The sequence below is a fragment of the Microcaecilia unicolor genome, chromosome 3 (assembly GCF_901765095.1).
Source record: "Microcaecilia unicolor chromosome 3, aMicUni1.1, whole genome shotgun sequence".
Taxonomy (NCBI): domain Eukaryota; kingdom Metazoa; phylum Chordata; class Amphibia; order Gymnophiona; family Siphonopidae; genus Microcaecilia; species Microcaecilia unicolor.
The window spans coordinates 258080224-258101754 of record NC_044033.1 but is presented as its reverse complement, the minus strand read 5'-3'; the positions used below and the strand labels follow the sequence as shown (position 1 = coordinate 258101754).

At 45.3% G+C, this 21531-nt stretch overlaps 1 protein-coding gene across 1 annotated transcript in view; it reads left to right on the top strand.

Moving 5' to 3' along the window:
• SHPRH (SNF2 histone linker PHD RING helicase) overlaps positions 1–21531 on the top strand; it is a 331612-nt gene that overhangs the window by 218325 nt on the left and 91756 nt on the right. Inside the window, 1 exon segment of the mRNA XM_030194974.1 lies at positions 422–484. Coding sequence (XP_030050834.1) covers positions 422–484 — 63 coding nt within the window.

The following is a 21531-nucleotide window of genomic DNA, read 5'->3' as shown; positions in this document are numbered from 1 at the left end:
CTTGCACAAGTGATCTGTCTGCTCCTACTGTTGAGCTAGCAATTATAAGTATGCCAGTCTCTCTCTCTCTCTCACCCTCACCCTCACCCTCATGTACTCCCCCACACATACACAACTTCACCCAGTCTCTCTCTCTTTCTCATATGCCTGCAACCTTTACCCTCACCTGGCTTCAGCTGCAGAAGAAACAGCGGGATTCTTGCTGCGACTCTGCTCTCTGTAAGCTTGAGCTGCATGGTCCCAGAAGTTCGGATTGGCCTCACGATTTCAAGTCCCTTGTTTTGTTTTAAGCTAGTGCCAGTTCTTCACAACCACTTGTCTATGTAACAGTCTTTTCTTATGTACAATATGTGTTTTATGACTCTGAACAAAGTGTCTTCTAAATAAATTAATTTAAAAATTCTCGAAACTTTGTTTGCAGCTGCGTATTCTGCAAAGCTGATGAGCTGTTCACAGAATATGAATCAAAGCTGTTTTCTCACACGTAAGTACTTGGTCTGTGGTTTTCCTGCCTTAATCCTCTGTTTTTCTTCCTCTTGTGGTAAATGATGCCAAGTGTGCAGTGGGTAAGGGCCAACTTAAATGTCCATCTTTAGTTTTTGTTATCTGTGTCATCCAAAGCAGTGATTTTCAACTCATTCAGAACACACCAAGCCAGTCTGGTTTTCAAGATATTCACAATTAATATACATGAGAGAAATTTTCATGCATTGCCTCCATTGTATGAAAACGTATTGCCCCTGATCTAGATGTTAAGAAAAATCCTGCACTTGAGTGCCTTTTCCTTTCCCCATCTTGAACAAGCCACTTTCTCAGCATACCCACTGTACTTGAATGCCTCAGTTTTTTCTGCTCACCGCTTTGAAAACTTTCATGCATTCTTGCTGTTGACCCTTCATTGGCTGCCCATCAGGTGCCACATTGACTTTAAGATTTTAGATGTAACACGCAAACTTTTGGTGGCAGTAGGACCTCCTTATTTAAGTTACAAAGTAAGTGCCCTTGAATCAAGAAAAACAGTTGATAGTTCCTTTTCTTAAAGAGAAGGAAGAGGGCAACATTTACAGGTATGCCTCCCCAGTCCTGTAGTTTTTTTTTTTTTTGCAATTGAGCCTTAAGGATACAACTGACTGGTCGATATTCAAAATGATTAAACCGACCAGAAACAGCCACTGACCAGTTAAATCGCTTGTTTGGGGCTATCTGCTAATTTTCAGTTGCTGCTGAAAATAAGTGGTTAGTGTCTAAGTGAAAGCTGGCTATGTTGGGGGCATTCTGGGGCGGAGTCAACATTTGGCCGGCCAGTGTAGCCACATAAATGGGACTGCATGAAATACAGTTCTGTCTTTATGCAGTAACCCATAGGCGATTAAGTGCCGAATATCGACTTAGCCGACTCCGCAAAAACTGGATAGTCAATGCCAAAGCCCAGCATTGACTATCTGGAAAATAACACCGGAGACAGTCAGCAAAACACTCACTGCCACTAGCTGAATATTGACCTGTGAGTGTTTTTTTCCAAAAATCTTGAAAACATGGCTCTTTGGACAGTTCTAAGAAATAATTTTGATTGGAAAAGAAGTAGACTATGGAATTTAGGTGTAGACAGTGAAATTAATTGCGATTTAAAATTAGTCCACAACCATAAAATAGCCAAGGCTTTAATTTCAATAAAAAAAACAGTTGCCACTAATAACTTAGCAGATACAGTTATCCCAATTCTTCAAACTACAAAAATTCTAGGGGTAGTTATAGATGCTGATCTTTTTGCCTTTAAGTTTCTCTTTTATAGTGAAATGCATTTTAAACTAAGGCAAATTCGCTCCACCTATTGGAACTGAAGGCTCTTGGTATCCTTACTCGTGCCTTGGTTATCATACATTTGGATTACTGTAACATATTATACAAAGATCTATGTAAAATCTAACACAATGTAGCTGTGAAACTGATAACTATTGCAAAAAAATTACTTAGGGCTGAACATCACCCCTATCGGACTGTCCGTTCACTTGTCTCTTAGATTGTAAGCTCCTTGAGCAGGGACCGTCCCTCTATGTTAAATTGTACAGCGCTGCATAACCCTAGTAGCGCTTTAGAAATGTTAAGTAGTAGTAGTAAATCGCGTATTATAAAATATTTATTCTGGTCCACAATATTTAACATTCTGGATTTCCATGTTTATTTTGCTACCTGGTTCCGTATTCTATGCCATGTGAAGTTCATTCATCCGAACAAAATCTTTTGGCATTCACTTTATTTTGCCATCTTTTTGGACACGCTTCATGATTCCATGTTTAATGTTACAGGTCCTACATTATGGAACCAGCTTCCTCTTTCTCTTCGACTGGAGTGTTCACAAGAGAAATTTTTAAAAATCCTTTAAAACATATCTATTCCAACAAGTGTTTGGATAAGACCCCCTTAAATTTGAGATAACATTGATGGTTGCAGTTGAGGTGTAGGCCAGAGATGCCAGCTACTGTTCTAATGAAGTAGTCTTTTTTATGTCTCTCCTGTACTTTTTCTATAAGATTGTAATATTATGTTTGTATTTTATGAATTGTAAGCTGCCTTGATAGCATAACCGTATGGCGTTATATCAAATAAACTTGTGAAACTTGTGTGTAATGCCCCAAGGTATTGCTACCATGTAGGACTCGCTGGTCTTTATTTCAGAACTTAATTGGATGCATTTTCTACTCGCTCCACAAAAATTTCTTGTGTGCTTTTGGGACTCATCTGACTTTCCTTGTATAGTCTTGATAAAATGTTTCAGCACTCAGTCTCATCTAGATATCTAGTTATTTCAGACCATACTTATGTAACTCAGTACCACCAAATACTAGGCTTGAACTTTTATTTTGACAGTTCACAAAGCTGATTAAGTTTTGGTTATTCCAGATGGCCTATGGACGTTGTCTCATCACTCCTTTCTTCTCCTGCTTTTACAACCGGTTAATTTTGCTTGTGAGACCAGCAGTTTGCCTGTTGAGACATGTCTCTATCTTTTCCTATTTTCTTTCTTTTTGTCTTTTTTTTACTTGTTTTTTTTTTATGCTTGTAAAACTTGTACATTGCTTAGCCACACTATTGTGCGACTGATGGTATATCAAACTCCTGCAAATAAAATAAGTTTAATCATTTTCACTTGTTTTTATCAACAGCTGCTAAATATGCATTCTTAAATTTAAACAGATAACTCATTCATTTAAAGTTGAGTACTACTTATATGGTTTTTCTAAGTGGATACGTTTGTCTGAATAGCAGTTGAATATCATCGTTATCTTCATAAAGTTTGGACACCCTCTCTCAGAATGTCGTAGTGTTCCTAAATCTAAACGGATAAATTTTGTCTGAATATTGAGTTCTCTATCCAAAATGTATTCATAAGTCAGCACTGAATTTAAGAACAACAAAAGATGCAGTTTAATTTATTATGCTTGATGTACTGTAGTGCTTCTCAATTGTGGAGAGCAGCAAGGCAGTTTACATTATTTAATACAACAGAAAGTGAGAAAATAGAAAAGACACTAGGAAAGGAGCCATGACCTATTCCTCAAGTGTGCACTCTCCAAACACTTGAGTGAGCAAGAATGCTTTTAGGGTGAGTTTGAAGCACATGTGATTTGCTTCACTTCTTAATAAGGAGAGCAGAGTATTCCAGAGCAAGGGAGTGAAGCCACTAAAGACAGAACATTGAGTATTATCTAAATGGATCTGGGTCAATGAGGGCAACACCAGCTGGTTAATATATGGGGGTTGAGAAAAATGACTGGATTTATAAGCGACCAAGAGCGTAGAAAGATAGACAAGAGTTCCTGTATTAAAAAAAAAAAACCTCTGTGAAACAAACAAAAAAAACGTACTAAACTCTTTGCAACCAGCAAAGATTCATAAGGAGGGGGAAAATATGATCAAATCTGTCCACCCCAGTATGAAGCCATACAGCTGATTGTACAGAAGATGAAGATAGCAATAGAAAGCTTATCAGGCTCATTTTCGAAAAAGAAAGACGCCCATCTTTCGACACAAATCAGAAGATGGTCGTCCTTCTCACAGGGTCGCCCAAATCGCCATAATCGAAAGCCGATTTTGGGGCGTCCCCAACTGCTTTCCGTCACGGGGACGACCAAAGTTCACGGGGGCGTGTCGGAGGCGTGGTGAAGGCGGGACTTGGGCATGCCTAACACATGGACGTCCGCGACCCATAGTGGGAAAAAAAAGGCGTCCTTGACGAGCACTTGGACAACTTTACCTGGTCCTGTTTTTCTTACGACAAAGTCACAAAAAGGTGCCTGAAATGACCAGATGACCACCGGAGAGAATCAGGGGTCACCTCCCCTTACTCCCCCAGTGGTCACTAACCCCCTCCCACCCTCAAAAAACATCTTTAAAAATATTTTTTGCCAGCCTTTATGCCAGCCTCAAATGTCATACTCAGGTCCATCACAGCAGTATGCAGGTCCCTGGAGCAGTTTTAGTGGGTGCAGTGCATTTCATGCAGGCGGATCCAGGCGCATCCCCCCTAACTGTTACACTTGTGGTGGTAAATGTGAGCCCCCAAAACCCACCAGAAACCCACTGTACCCACATCTATTTGCCCCCCGTCACCCGTAAGGGCTATGGTAGTGGTGTACAGTAGTGGGTTTTGGGGGGGCTCAGCACACACAAGGTAAGGGAGCTATGTACCTGGGAGCAATTTCTGAAGTCCACTGCAGTGCCTCCTAGGGTGCCCAATTGGTGTCCTGGCATGTGAGGGGGACCAGTGCACTACGAATGCTGGCTCCTCCCATGACCAAAGGGCTTGGATTTGGTTGTTTCTGAGATGGGCGTACTTGGTTTCCATTATCGCTGAAAATCGGAAACGACCAAGTCTAGGGACGACCATCTCTAAGGACGACCTAAATGTCAAGATTTGGGCGCCCCCGACAGTATTATCGAAACGAAAGATGGACGTCCATCTTGTTTCAGTAGTACGGGTTTCCCCACCCCTCCACCAAGACATTTTGCAAGGACATCCTCAGCAAAACTTGGGCGTCCCTTTCGTTTATGCCCCTCCATGTAAACTCACAATATAGTAGATTATACTAGTCAAGCTGATTTAATAAACTAGTGAGAGTCTTTAGGGGTCCTTTTAGTAAAGTGCGCTAACAGATTTAGAATGTGGTAACGATTAGCACACTTTAAATGATTAGATGCTTATAGGAGTATAATGGATGACATCATTTAGTGCATCTTAGTGCTTTAGTGCTTCAGTGCTGGAAAAAAAAAGTCTGACAAAATGAATTTACATTAAGCAAAAAAAAAAAAAAAAAAGATTTAACCACAGCTGCTGTCTGCCACTAAGAATCAGGTATTGATCAAAATGAAAGCTAAGAATTCCTCAGGGAGATGAATATTCCACTGAGAGTATGGGGTAGATGAGAGAAGGCAGGAATTCTGGCAACATATGGTTTGTGATTTAATGGGGTACAGTTTCAGGCCATTTTTAAATAGCCAATCAGCTACCACATCAGGGTAGTGGTTAGATTGGTTATGATCTGGGACAGAATGTGTATATTATTGGTTATCAAATAGCTGCTGAGCCCTAGACTCTGAATCAGGATTGCTAGGAGGGCCGGGAATAGGTTAAACAAAGTTGGGAATAATATTGAACCTTAGGGACCCCAGAAGGAAGCTGGAATTTGTAGGAGTATTTTGATTCTAAAATGACGGAAGAAGTGTGATTCTTTGGGGAAAAAATCATTAGTAAATAGAATCCCTAACACACAGATTGAACAGAGAAGATAGAGGAATTAGGCAAATCAAATTCTACTCTGGTGTCAGTTCTTCTATGGCATCTAACTGAAGAAGTGAATATGGGAGAGTTACCATAGAGAAGTCCTGGTTGACAATGGGCCCATCTACACCTATATCCTTGGCCCACACTTCTCTAAGGAGCTTATCCTCTGACTGGGATCTCTTAAAGCTTCCCGTGATCCCTTCTGTACTCCAGTCTGGCAGACTATCTAAAGGATCTGAGCTACTCTGTCCCACCCTCCTCTGAGCTTGGGTCTCTATCAACTGCAGCTCCTAAATTCAGAGGGCAGTGCAGTTTCTCTAAGCACCACTGACGGCAGGGTTTAGACAATTTCAGGCTGTCTGTATACATCAGGGTCCTCCAAAGGGAAGATCTTGGGAAAAGACCTCCTCCTTTTTCTTTGGGCCAGCAGTCAGCTAGACCCAGATGGTTCTGAGAATTGGGAACCAGGACAGCTGGTTAGGGAGGCCAGGACAAGACTTCTACTACCAATTGAGCTTGACTGACTGTAGGATGCTGTTTCTGGTCTCCATGCGCAAAGGACAATGTCACGATCCATTTTTAGTTCAGTTGGATCACTATTCCCCCTCTGAATGAGAGTCTTTACACTGCCAGAAACTATCAGCGCCTGGTAACGGTTTCTGTCCATTTCAACTTGCAGCACACAGTTCCTATTCTTGGATTGGGAAGCCTTCATAAAATTGCAGGAGTGTGGAGCTACTGCATTCACATCCATGGCTTCTTTGGCTAGGTCTTTGCAGTCCCTGGCTATGTGACCTCTCTCCCCACATCTGAAACAGGTAAGAGAGAGTGCAGTTCCCATCATTGGGTCCTCATAGAGCACTGGGCTATTGGTGGGAAGAACTTTCACCGCTGTAACCTCCCCCACCCCCTCAAAATGCTGGGCTAGAAGATGGTTTCTGGTCCTTAGAGTTCTCAGATCCTGTCTTCTGTCATCTGTTCTGGGACACCGAGCTCGCTTCCTGCCTTGTAGGACTCGGGGACCGGTTGTGCTTGATGGAATACTTCCGCCAGTTCCGTTTAATGTGAGCAAGTGCAAAGTGATGCATGTGGGAAAGAGGAACCCAAATTATAGCTATGTCATGCAAGGTTCCACGTTAGGAGTCACGGACCAAGAAAGGGATCTAGGTGTCGTCGATGATGATATGTTGAAACCTTCTGATCAGTGTGCTGCTGCGGCTAAGAAAGCAAATAGAACATTGGGTATTATTAGGAAAGGAATGGAAAACAAAACTGAGAATGTTATAATGCTTTTGTATCGCACCATGGTGCGACCACACCTCGAATATTGTGTTCAATTCTGGTCGCCGTATCTCAAAAAAGATATAGTGAAGTTGGTGCAGAGAAGGGCAATGAAAATGATAAAGGGGATGGGACAACTTCCCTATGAGGAAAGGCTAAAGCAGGTAGAGCTCTTCAGCTTGGAGAAAAGACGGCTGAGGGGAGATATGATAGAAGTCTATAAAATAATGAGTGGAGTTGAACGGGTAGATGTAAAGCGTCTGTTTACGCTTTCCAAAAATACTAGGACTAGGGGGCATGCGATGAAGCTACAATGTAGTAAATTTAAAACAAATCTGAGAAAATGTTTATTCACTCAGTTTCCATATTGTCGTGGGATCTCACTGTTCTCACCCAGTTAATGAAAACTCCATTTTGAGCTACTTGATACCTGCCACCTGACGTTTTAGGTCTGGGAAGTTTTATTCTTGGTGGCAGTCACTTCAGCCCACAGAGTCATTGAGCATCAGGCTCTAGTAGCTGATCCACCTTACACAAGATTTATCACAACATAGTGGTTCTCTGAATGTATCCTAAGTTCTTTCCTAAGGTCATGTCAAAATTCCATCTTAACCAATCAGTTCTGCTAACATTCTTCCCAAACCTTCATGCCCATCCCGGTGAAAGCACAATGCACACTTTGGACTTCAAGAGAGCCTTAACATTCTATTTGGAGTGGACTAAAGCCTTAGACAGTTCCTAATGGGATGGAGACAGCCATCGGTAAATGTACTTTATCCAATTGGTTAGCAGACAGCATCTCCTTTACTTATGCCCAAGCTGGGCTAACTGTTGTGGGTCATGTCAGGGCCATGGCTGCATCAGTTGCCCGCCATAAAGGTGATTTTGCAGAGCTGTAATGTCCACACATTTGCATCTTGCTACTGATTAGAGCAAAACTCCCAGTACAACAGTCAGTTTAGAGTCAGTCAGTCCTCCAGAATCTTTTCAGGGTCTAGATCCAAGACCATCCCCCTAGGCCCTTTTATTTCTGTTCCAGGATGATAAAAATAAATAATAAGAAGAAATTTTTAAAAATTACGTTTTCAGCCTACTGCAGGCCTTATTTAATGCTTTTGTTTCACACAGCCTGGTAGCTAGGAATTCCGGAGGAGTAGCCTAGTGGTTAGTGCAGTGGACTTTCGATTCCCACTGTAGCTCCTTGTGACTCTGGGCAAGTCACCTAACCCTCCATTGTCCCTGGTTCAAAATAAGTACCTGAATATACTATGTAAACCGCTTTGAATGTAGTTGCAAAACACCACAGAAAGGTGGTATATCAAGTCCCATTTCCCTTCCCTTCCCATCCCATCTTTGAGAATTGTTGTCCTGCTGGTCCTCAAAGAAATTAAAGTTACTAGCCTGTAGCAGGTGTTCTCTAAGGACAGCAGGACACATATTCTCACACACCTGCCCACCTCCCTTAGGAGTTGTATTCTGTTAACTTTTATAATATATTCCCTGGCTGCACACAGCAATGGTGGGTGGGAAGGTGCGAGCACATGTGTGATGCAACCTTCTAAAGGCTTCCAGAATGTTACTAAGAAGTTCTCATCAGGGCTGCATTGGATGATGTCACCAATCATTGAGAATCTGTGTCCTTCAGCCCTCGAGCACCTGCTTTGGGTGAGTAACTTCGCTTTCTCTGCATATATTCTCTAAGCATTATAAACTAAAACTTGTGTCTTCTGTAGATGCTGCATTCAGAAGAAGGGACTTGCAGGGTATAGTATATTCCATGAGAATAGGCATGCTGGGTCAGACCAATGGTCCATCTTGCTCAGTACCCTGCTTCCAACAGTGGCCAATCCAAGTCACAAATTCCTAGCAGAATCCGAAATTTGTAGCAAGATTTCATGCTACCGATCCCAGGGCAAGCAGTGGCTCCCCCCATGTGTGTCTCAGTAGAAGACTATGGACTTTTTTCTCCAGGAACCACCCTCAAAACAGCATTTTCACATCACCATAAGGCAACTGTTGAGCTCCGCAACCTAATTATCCACAACGGGAGACCAATCCCACTCCCAGATACCCCAAATAAAACCCCAGAACTCCATACTAAACCCGAAATCCTCAAGAACTACAAATATCTCAAACTGATCCACACCACTAAAATAAGTACATAAGTACATAAGTAGTGCCATACTGGGAAAGACCAAAGGTCCATCTAGCCCAGCATCCTGTCACCGACAGTGGCCAATCCAGGTCAAGGGCACCTGGCACGCTCCCCAAACGTAAAAACATTCCAGACAAGTTATACCTAAAAATGCGGAATTTTTCCAAGTCCATTTAATAGCGGTCTATGGACTTGTCCTTTAGGAATCTATCTAACCCCTTTTTAAACTCCGTCAAGCTAACCGCCCGTACCACATTCTCCGGCAACGAATTCCAGAGTCTAATTACACGGGTGAAGAAAAATTTTCTCCGATTCGTTTTAAATTTACCACACTGTAGCTTCAACTCATGCCCTCTAGTCCTAGTATTTTTGGATAGCGTGAACAGTCGCTTCACATCCACCCGATCCATTCCACTCATTATTTATACACTTCTATCATATCTCCCCTCAGCCGTCTCTTCTCCAAGCTGAAAAGCCCTAGCCTTCTCAGCCTCTCTTCATAGGAAAGTCGTCCCATCCCCACTATCATTTTCGTCGCCCTTCGCTGTACCTTTTCCAATTCTACTATATCTTTTTTGAGATACGGAGACCAGTACTGAACACAATACTCCAGGTGCGGTCGCACCATGGAGCGATACAACGGCATTATAACATCCGCACACCTGGACTCCATACCCTTCCTAATAACACCCAACATTCTATTCGCTTTCCTAGCCGCAGCAGCACACTGAGCAGAAGGTTTCAGCATATCATCGACGACGACACCCAGATCCCTTTCTTGATCCGTAACTCCTAACGCGGAACCTTGCAAGACGTAGCTGTAATTCGGGTTCCTCTTACCCACATGCATCACTTTGCACTTGTCAACATTGAACTTCATCTGCCACTTGCACGCCCATTCTCCCAGTCTCGCAAGGTCCTCATACAGACCAAAGGATTCTCAATATAGGATACTTCAATGCCAGATCCACTAAAAACAAAATAGACTCCATTAGAGACCTCATCGAAGAGAAGAGCTACGATATTGTCTGCATAGTGGAGATATGGATAGCACCAGAAGATGCTACAATCCAACTACAACCACCAAACTGCTCCATACATTCAATTCACAGAAACAAACAAGGAGGCAGAGTCTCAGTAATACTGTTTCTCCCTTAAACTCGAACTGTTAGACAGTCAAATGGGAAAAGGATTGGAAGGTCTCTTCTTGAAACTACCAACCCTCTCCCACACACACCACCAAACCCATGCCCTAATAATTTTTTACTGACCACCAGGCCCCTGACATACCATTATGGAAGCATTCCAAACCTTCATCACACAAAGCCTGACAGCCCTACCTTTGATCACCATGGTAGGAGACCTAAATATACATATTGAAAAGAATAAGGACATACAATCATTCACAACCTTCCTGCAAGATTTTGACCTCAAACTGGTCAATCCCACAAAGGAAGTTACCTGATTGATGCCATCTTCGTACCAACAAAACTTTGGGAACAGATAAGAAATAAAATGGACAACTTCTCTCATTTAGTCAGACAACTACCTCCAAGAATTCCCTATCCCCATCATACAGACCAAACAGAAAATACCCAGCAGGGAAATAATCCTCACCAGAGGTAAGATAGATGAAACCAAACTATGGGAACTAACAGAAAAACAACTAGAAAGCACAAAAAGCTTAAACCTTGTTTTTAGGCCCGAACCAAGATACTGTTTCTTCTCCTTGATGTGCCTGGAAATCTCCGGACTGAACCAGGACCCTATCCCCTCTATTAACATCAGGGTTACCAGTGTTTTTAGGCCCCTTGTACCCCTCCCAAATTAGCATGTACCAGTCATCAACAACTTGGGGGGGATAAAAGAAACCAGGGCTACGTACATATGAGAAAGTCAATTGTTTATTTACTTACCAAATACAGATACAATTATAGATTCTCATGAGAGATCAGTACAGTTACATAAAAAGATGTTTACTGTGACTGCGTCTCTGAAATACTGTTCTTATATCGTTTGTTTCAGACAATGATTTATTTACATGACTTTTTCTGCAAATTATCTTTCTCATAGATTATTATCTGGTTCTCACCATCTGCTTCCCTTAACATGTTAAACCACATTCTTCCTGTTGTTTACACTAGTTACTTTCCCAAGCCTGCTTGCCCGTAAGGGTATCATAATAGATCATAAATTCCAGAGTCACACAGGCTTATCAATCTCTGGCCTTTTGACCCATTCCATAGTGCCATGACTGTGCTCATAATTGTACAACCTCCCCCCCCCCCCCCCCCAAGAAATGGTCTGTACCTGGAGTCAAACACTGACCAACACCATTAATGAAATAGCACCACTAAAACTGAAAAAGATCCCTAGGAAAGCCACAGAAGAATTATTATACCTAAAGAAATGGACTAGGATAAAAACACATGGAGAACACTGATCAGTCAATACAAGGAAAAGATCAAACAGGAAAATTGGAAATACTACTCTTGCAAGATCTCCGAAAGCACTCCACTTGCATCATATTTCAGCTGGTTAAACCACTCTCAAAATCAATACAACCACTCACAGGAACTAACCTAACCACCGAAGAACTGGCTAAATTCTTCCAAAACAAATCAGAAAAACTGATGAACTCAGTTCCGAAAACTACACACCCCGAAGCCACAACACTGGACTTCAATGAAGACAACTGCCCGGCAGACCACTTCTGGCTCATCTTCAAGGAAAGATATCCATACAATTATCACAGCAGTGGTGTAGTGTTCTTTTAAGGGAGGAAAAGCCTCAAATAATGATAGGAGACTCCTTTGTTGATCACTCATTCAATCTAAGGAAGTTCCATCCATTCATCATAGGCTAAAAAACCTCCTTAGTTTTAAACATAAGGCCCCCAAAACACATTTAATTCTGCTTTCTGCTAGTGTTATAAGGTACGCTATTCTACCATGGCTTCATGATTTTCTGATATAATAAGGAAGAATTGGCATGTTATACAGACTTTACCAGGGTTCGCCAAGACAGAACTTAGAATGGCGTTTAGCAGGGGACGCAACTTAAAGAGATTCTGGTGCCTGCAGCCCTAAGACAGCCCACAAAAGACAATGCCCCTAAAGAAGGACACAACTGTTGTGGTAATTGCGGTATGTGTGAGATTATGCTGATTACAAAGGAATTCATTGATCCGCAGTCAGGAAAAAGCTACACACTTTACCACAGTACCTCATGTGTGTCCGAATGGGTGGTATATGGGATTATATGCCCCTGTAACAAATTATACATAGGACAGACGTCCAGAAAATTAGCAGTAAGACTCACAGAACACAAAAGTAACATTAATATTAAAAAAATTACAGCACCGTTAGCGGCACACTGTATTAGAGAAAATCACATCTTTAAATCCCTAAGATGTGTAGTATTACAGCAACTCAGATGGAACATCGAAGGTGGAGATAGAAAACTTCACTTGCTACAACAGGAACAAAGATGGATTTATTGTCTGCGAACTATACAACCGTACGGACTTAATACCAAGATTGAATGGAATCAGTTTTTCTGATTAACAAAAACGTTTTGACAGGAGAGGGGTAGTCCACCTCCCGATGACGTTTTTTGTCCGTGGAGGTTCCCCTTGTATTTCCGTCACATGATTGGATGGATTTGCAATCAATGGGAGTGGCTTAGCTATGAGCGTCTGACGTGAGGCTTTATAAATCACCGCCATGTTGGCAGTTTAAACTGAAGAGAGAAAAGCCAGCATTGAATGTGAGGAAAGACTTGGAGTAAAGGGAGAGGTCAAAGCTTGAGAATTGTGTGATGTAATAAGTTTACTGTCTTACAGACAACAGTTGACGGGCCCCATGGACCCTGATGCAGGTATCGAAACTCGGGCCGAAGTTGGGCCGTGGACGGTGATAAGAGACTGAACAGCTGGAGAGATAAGTGAACCTTACAACACTAGCAGAAAGCAGAATTGGTTTGGGGACCTTATGTTTAAAACTAAGGAGGTTTTTAGCCTATGATGAATGGATGGAACTCCCTTAGGTTGAATGAGTGATCAACAAAGGAGTCACCTATCATTATTTGAGGTTTTTCCTCCCTTAAAAGAACACTGCACCACTGCTATGATAATTGTATGGATATCATTTTGGATGATAAGACAATAATGTGATATTCTATTAGCTCTGAGTTTGAGTTTAGATTCATCTTCAAGGAAACCACCTTGGAACAACTCCAAACAACAATCACAAGATTCTTTAAAGGATCCTGTGTTCTAGACCATTGTAGAGCCGACCTTCTCAAAACGGCAACCCCAAAATCAAAAGCCTGCTGAGGAATGGAATCTTCCCTGAAGACCTTGGCAGAATCATCTTAACACCACTACTCAAAAGAGGAGAGCCTAGACAGAAACACACTAAATAATTGCCACCCGGTAACCAACATCCCTACCATCACAAAAATAATGAAGGCAATAGTTGCACACCAATCGCAAGACTACCTAGATCAACACCAACTACCACACGGAAACAGTAATGACAAGCATGCGATCCAAGCTCCACCTACTCCTAGACAAAGACAGATCTTCCTCATGCAATTAGACCTATCTACCGCCTTCGACTTGGGCAAGCACGAAACACTCCTAATGATGTTAGCGGAAGTGGGTATCAGAGAAGTCATCACCTGGTTCCCAGGCTTTCTAAAACACAGAACCATCCAAGTAACCTGGCAACAATCCCAATCTCAACCATGGATCATGAAATGAGGCATCCCCCAGACATCACCACTGTCGCCCATTCTTTTCGACTTCTACATCCGTTACTTAGGAACCATCCTGAAACCTTTTCAAATCACCTATTATGATATCGTTCTGCTCTTCCTGGCCCAAAACCCTCTGACAGCCTACTCACTGGTGAAAGAGGTCTTCAACTTTCTGTACACATGGTTCAGCTCCCTCAATCTCAAAGTCAACCCAGACAAAACAAGCATCCTATGGCTGGACAATAGCCTGCATGAACCTCAAAACACGGTACTAGTCCTAGCAAACTCGGCCATACCACTAAAAAAGAGATCAAGATCCTGGGAATCTGGTTAGATTCACATCTGACTATGTCAATTCAGATAGACACGATAATCAAAAAAAAGCTTCTACAAATTTAAAATGCTTAGGCACTTAAAATACCTCCTGGAACCTACACACTTCCGGATGACTATCCAAGCCATGGTCCTCTCAGACCTTGACTACCGTAACTCAGTATACCTAGGTCTTCCAGAAAGGGAATTTTAAAAAATTGCAGCTAGTCCTGAATACTGTGGCAAAACTCATAGTCAACTGATCACACTACCCCTTTCTTAATAAAACTACACTGGCTCCCCCTTCAAGTAAGAGTTGAGTTTTAAATACTCATTACCAGCTTCAAAATCCTCCACAGTCTAACTCCATCATATCTACAAAAACTAATCCACCTCTGTGAACCCAGGAGATCTCTCAGATCTGCCCAGGACATCAGATTATCACCACCAGACCCATGGGAATACTGACAACCAAAAACTTTCAATACAGCAATAGGAGGCAAAGGAGCAGAATTATGGAACTCCCTCCCACTAAAAATCAGATAACCCCCCAGAATACAAATCCTTCTGAACACTAAAAACCTGACTCTGCCAAAAATACTACGGACCCCATTTCTCCACTGATCAATGCATATTAGGTCTGTAATCCCTGCTTCCATTGTTTCGTTGCCCCAGTGTTTCATTGTTAACTTCAGTCTGACTGTACGCTGTTTTTCGATTCTATGTACAATCACTGTTCTATTGTAGATTCTCAGTTGATCGTACTCCGCCTAGATGTAAAATGACTGTTCTGTTGTAGATTCTCAGTTGATTGTACCCCAGCTAGAACTTAACAGTTAAGCAGAATATAAATGCCTAAATTAAATTAAAATTAAATAGCACCAGTCCCAGTACAGATCCCTGTGGCACTCCAGTGTACATCCTCCTCCACTGAGAAAAATGGCAATTTAATCTTATTCTCTATTTTCTATCCCTTAACAAGTTCCTAATCCACAACAGAACATTGCTTCCTATCCCATGGCTTTTTAATTTTCTCTAAAGGTTTCTGCTGTGGCAAGTCCTTGATCGGGACTGACTGTGGGTCTAGATCAAACTTATCCAGCAATAATATGTTTCCTCTAAATGTGTTTTTGCTGAGAAGTGGTACGATTTTTATTTTTTCGGATACCAAAAGTAATTCTAATTGTCATTGTGTTGTAGGCAATTGATGCTGTGTGGTTATGTTGATTTGTATGGAAAGGAGGCTAATGTGACCTGGCAGAAGAGCTTTGGAGATGACATCTTTACGATGTTATTGTGGATCTTATCCTGCCATCTAAAAGCAGATTCCATGTTGGTTCAGGCCTATGTGATTTCACAGAAATGGAGGTTGACCAGTTAACCAGGTAACCTCTGATTACTGGATGGCATACTTTAGACATTGGCAACTAGTAGGCTTCTGCTGGGATTTTCAAACGTTCCCAGGAAAAGCTAGAAAAAGTGAATGGTCAAATGGCTGATTTATAGAAAGTTCAATTGACTTTAGTAAAGGATAAAGGAGCTGGTGCATAGAAATTGAAAACTATGGAAAATGAAATCTGTCTCTTAAATCTGCGACAATTTATTTTCCCTAAACACCATGTATTGTTTCCTGAAGCAGGACTTTTGGCTGTTACTGTTTTCAGCCCTGGCATTTCTGTGCCACTGTTACAGCGCAGAACTGTTGTCCACAATAATAATTTAACTATGCTACAACTTAGGATGCAGCCAGAATTAGTGCTCCTCTCACAGAACATGCCCCCATACTTCTGCCGGCACCAAAACAGCAACCACCGCATGTGCACCTATGTTCTTTCACCTCTTACCTGCTCCTGCAGCAAAGCACCCCACCCCCACCCATGCACATGCACCTGTGCTCTCGCATGGCCTGCTGACTGCTGTGGATCACAGGGGAAGGTATATAATTATCTTATCTGCTCCTGATCTGTGTTCTCAGGGGCAGTGTGTGGCTCCACTTGGCTGGCTCCCCCTCCCCCCCCCCCCCCCCCCCCCCCCAATCGCCTCTCACCAGTGACCTCCAATTCTTGTGAGCAGGGCCCATGCCTCCTCGCTGCTGTACAGCTAGGGCAGTTCTTGGGAGTAGCCGGAGGTTCTTGTGCAGTTGGGAAATATGGGCTGCCTTAGGCAATGCCTGTGAGGGAGGCAGTGGGTTCTCACAGTGAGAGGAATAATCATTTTGGCTGTGGCCAAAATTATTGTGGTCAAAAGTTCTGCGCCGTGACAGTGGCACAAAAATGCCGGTGCTGAAACAGCAACATCCAGAGCTCACGTGTACCCACTGTCTCCAGTTGATATTTGCAAGAAAATTATGGCAAAAGTTCTTCAGCTCCCTAGAGTAGTTTTGCCTCCCTTTTCTAGAGCATATAGTTTGCTTTGGTTTTCCTACAAGATTGGGATGATATGTTAAAATTGTTTTTTCGTCACACATCTATATTGTTCATGCATTGTAAAATTTGGATGTTTCTTGATTTCTTTGGAGCCACACAGGAACAGAGGAAAAAGTTCTTAGCTTTGAGACAATAGGTGCTATCCTTGGGGGTACCTTTCAATTACATTTTCCATGCAAATTGTGGTGATTATTTCTTCTACTAAATATGTGTTTTATGACCCTGAACAGCTTAATGTTTTGCTCAATGTGAAGAAGTTATAGCTACCTGTGAGGTTTTATAGAGAAGACTAAAAACGGGGACTTTGGGGCAGATTAATTATGATTCTCCGAGGACAAGCAGGCTGCTTGTTCTCACTGATGGGTGACGTCCACGGCAGCCCCTCCAATCGGAAACTTCACTAGCAAAAGCCTTTGCTAGTCCTCGCGCGTCCATGCGCACCGCGCATGCGTGGCCGTCTTCCCGCCCGAACCGGCTCGTGTTCGTCAGTCTTCTTTTGTCCGCGCTCGGTAGGGTCGTGTTTTCGCAGTGTCGGGCCCCGCAAAGTCGACCTCGCGCGTTCGTCGTGTTGTTAAAAAAAAAAAAAAAAAAACCCATTCTGTGTGGAAAAAGACTCTGTGGTCTTTTTTCCCTCCGCTATTTTCAGCTTTTTCGCCCCGGTAAGTTTTCTTTCGTCATCGGGGTAGGCCGCTTTTAGGCCTCGGGTCGAAGTTTTCTTCCCCTTGTTTTTTCGGTGCCTTTTCCGCCATTTCGACTTTTGATCTCGCCGGCGTGATTTTTCCGCCCATGACATCGAAGTCTCCCAGCGGCTTCAAGAAGTGCACCCAGTGCGCCCGGGTCATCTCGCTCACTGACAGGCACGCGTCGTGTCTTCAGTGCTTGGGGGCTGGGCACCGCCCGCAGGCCTGTAGTCTGTGTTCCCTTTTGCAAAAGCGGACTCAGGTAGCGAGATTGGCCCAGTGGAACGTTTTGTTCTCGGGCTCTTCGTCGGCATCGGCACCGGGGGTATCGAGTGCATCGACGTCTTCAGCGTCCAGAGCTTCATCCTCGGCCGCCAGTGCATCGAGTGCATCGAGGCATCGGCGCTGAGACATCGGACAGCTGCATTGACGTCGGTGGTACCGGGACCTCGTCGGCTGATGTCGTCGGACGGTGGTGCTTCGTCTGGAGTGCAGGTGAGGGCTGTCCATTCCCCTGCTGGTGGCGGTGAGCCTTCGGGTGGGTCTCCCCCTACTCTGAGGGCTCCTGTGGTACAGCCCCCCCGAGACCGACCTCCTTCGGCCTCGGCCCCGAGGAAGCGACGACTGGATTCTACGTCCTCCTCGTCGGTGCCGGGAAGCTCCGGTGACATGCTTCGTTCCAAGAAGTCGAAGAAGCATCGTCATCGGTCCCCTTCCCGTGTCGGCACCGAGAGCTCTGGGTCGCCGAGGGAGTCGGCACCCAGCAGGCATCGGCACCGAGAGGACCGCTCACCCTCTGTTCAGGAGGTGTCGATGCGCACCACTCTGGACAGCACGGAACAGCCTCCACGCCCGGAACAGGTTCTGACGTCGACGCCTGCATCGACCTCCATGCCTTTCTCTGCAGCCGCTCTGAACGAGAGCCTCCGGGCCGTTCTCCCAGAGATTCTGGGAGAGCTGTTGCGCCCTAACCCTCCGGTACCAGCGGTGCTTGCGCCACCGGTACCGTCGAGCGTGGCGCCGGCTGGCCCATCGCCCGAGGTGAGGTCTCCGGCGTCGGTACCGCGTGCGGTACCGGCTGCCGCCGTCTCCCAGGAAGGCTCCCCGACTACGTCGGCGGAGGGAGCTTCGCCGATGCGGGCGAGGGAGTCTACCTCTCGACGCCCCCATCGTGGACGTGGCTCCACAGAGTCGAGTCGGGCGAGGTTGCAGACACAGGTCCGTGAACTTGTGTCTGACACCGAGGGTGAGGCCTCGTGGGAAGAGGAAGAAGACCCCAGATATTTCTCTGACGAGGAGTCTGAAGGTCTTCCTTCCGATCCCACTCCCTCTCCTGAGAGACAGCTTTCTCCTCCCGAGAGTCTGTCTTTTGCTTCCTTTGTCCGGGAGATGTCTACGGCCATCCCCTTCCCGGTGGTTGTGGAGGACGAGCCCAGGGCTGAAATGTTTGAGCTCCTGGACTATCCTTCTCCACCTAAGGAAGCATCCACTGTACCCATGCACCATGTCCTAAAAAAGACATTGCTGGCGAACTGGACCAAGCCTCTAACTAATCCCCACATTCCCAACAAGATCGAGTCCCAGTACCGGATCCATGGGGACCCAGAGCTGATGCGCACTCAGTTGCCTCATGACTCTGGAGTTGTGGATCTGGCCCTAAAGAAGGCTAAGAGTTCTAGAGAGCATGCTTCGGCGCCCCCGGGCAAAGACTCTAGAACCTTAGACTCCTTTGGGAGGAAGGCCTACCATTCCTCTATGCTCGTGGCCAAAATTCAGTCCTACCAGCTCTACACGAGCATACACATGCGGAACAATGTGCGGCAGTTGGCGGGCTTGGTTGATGCGCTCCCCCCTGAGCAAGCCAAGCCTTTTCAGGAGGTGGTCAGGCAGCTGAAGGCGTGCAGAAAATTCCTGGCCAGAGGGGTGTATGACACCTTTGATGTTGCGTCCAGGGCCGCTGCTCAAGGTGTGGTGATGCGCAGGCTCTCATGGCTGCGTGCCTCCGACCTGGAGAATAGAATCCAGCAGCGGATTGTGGACTCGCCTTGCCGGGCGAATAATATTTTTGGAGAGAAAGTCGAACAGGTGGTAGAGCAGCTCCACCAGCGGGACACCGCATTCGACAAGTTCTTTCGCCGGCAGCCTTCAGCCTCTACCTCTACAGGTAGAAGATTTTTTGGGGGAAGGAAGACTGTTCCCTACTCTTCTGGCAAGCGTAAGTACAATCCTCCTTCTCGACAGCCTGCGGCCCAGGCTAAGCCCCAGCGCGCTCGCTCTCGTCAGCAGCGTGCGCCTCAGCAAGGCCCCTCGGCTCCCCAGCAAAAGCAAGGGACGAGCTTTTGACTGGCTCCAGCAGAGCATAGCCGACATCCAAGTGTCAGTGCCGGGCGACCTGCCAGTCGGAGGGAGGTTGAAAGCTTTTCACCAAAGGTGGCCTCTCATAACCTCCAATCAGTGGGTTCTCCAAATAGTCTGGCAAGGATACACCTTCAATTTGGCCTCAAAACCTCCAAATTGTCCACCGGGAGCTCAGTCTTACAGCTTCCAGCACAAGCAGGTACTTGCAGAGGAACTCTCCGCCCTTCTCAGCGCCAATGCGGTCGAGCCCGTGCCATCCGGGCAAGAAAGGCTGGGATTCTATTCCAGGTACTTCCTTGTGGAAAAGAAAACAGGGGGATGCGTCCCATCCTAGACCTAAGGGCCCTGAACAAATATCTCGTCAAAGAAAAGTTCAGGATGCTTTCCCTGGGCACCCTTCTTCCCATGATTCAGGAAAACGATTGGCTATGCTCTCTGGACTTGAAGGATGCCTACACATACATCCCGATACTGCCAGCTCACAGGCAGTATCTGCGTTTTCAGCTGGGCACACATCACTTCCAGTACTGTGTGCTACCCTTTGGGCTCGCCTCTGCGCCCAGGGTGTTCACAAAGTGCTTGGCTGTAGTAGCAGCGGCACTTCGCAGGCTGGGGGTGCACGTATTCCCATATCTCGGCGATTGGCTGGTGAAGAACACATCCGAGGCAGGAGCCCTGCAGTCCATGCAGATGACTATTCGCCTCCTGGAGCTACTGGGGTTTGTGATAAATTATCCAAAGTCCCATCTTCTCCCAGTGCAGAAACTCGAATTCATAGGAGCTCTGCTGGATTCTCGGACGGCTCGCGCCTATCTCCCAGAGACGAGAGCCAACAACTTGTTGTCCCTCGTCTCGCGGGTGCGAGCGTCCCAGCAGATCACAGCTCGGCAGATGTTGAGATTGCTGGGCCACATGGCCTCCACAATTCATGTGACTCCCATGGCCCGCCTTCACATGAGATCTGCTCAATGGACCCTAGCTTCCCAGTGGTTTCAGGCTGCTGGGGATCTAGAAGACGTGATCCACCTGTCCACGAGTTTTCTCAAATCCCTGTATTGGTGGACGATTTGGTCCAATCTGACTCTGGGACGTCCTTTCCAAATTCCTCAGCCACAAAAAGTGCTGACAACGGATGCGTCTCTCCTAGGATGGGGAGCTCATGTCGATGGGCTTCACACCCAAGGAAGCTGGTCCCTCCAGGAACGCGATCTGCAGATCAATCTTCTGGAGTTACGAGCGATCTGGAACGCTCTGAAGGCTTTCAGAGATCGGCTGTCCCACCAAATTATCCAAATTCAGACAGACAACCAGGTTGCCATGTACTACGTCAACAAGCAGGGGGGGCACCGGATCTCGCCCCCTGTGTCAGGAAGCCGTCAGCATGTGGCTCTGGGCTCGCCATCACGGCATGGTGCTCCAAGCCACATATCTGGCAGGCGTAAACAACAGTCTGGCTGACAGGTTGAGCAGGATTATGCAACCTCACGATTGGTCGCTCAGTTCCCGTGTAGTGCGACAGATCTTCCAGGTGTGGGGCACCCCCTTGGTAGATCTCTTCGCATCTCGAGCCAACCACAAAGTCCCTCAGTTCTGTTCCAGGCTTCAGGCCCACGGCAGACTGGCATCGGATGCCTTCCTCCTGGACTGGGGGGAGGGTCTGCCGTATGCTTATCCTCCCATACCTCTGGTGGGGAAGACTTTGTTGAAACTCAAGCAAGACCGAGGCACCATGATTCTGATTGCTCCTTTTTGGCCGCGTCAGATCTGGTTCCCTCT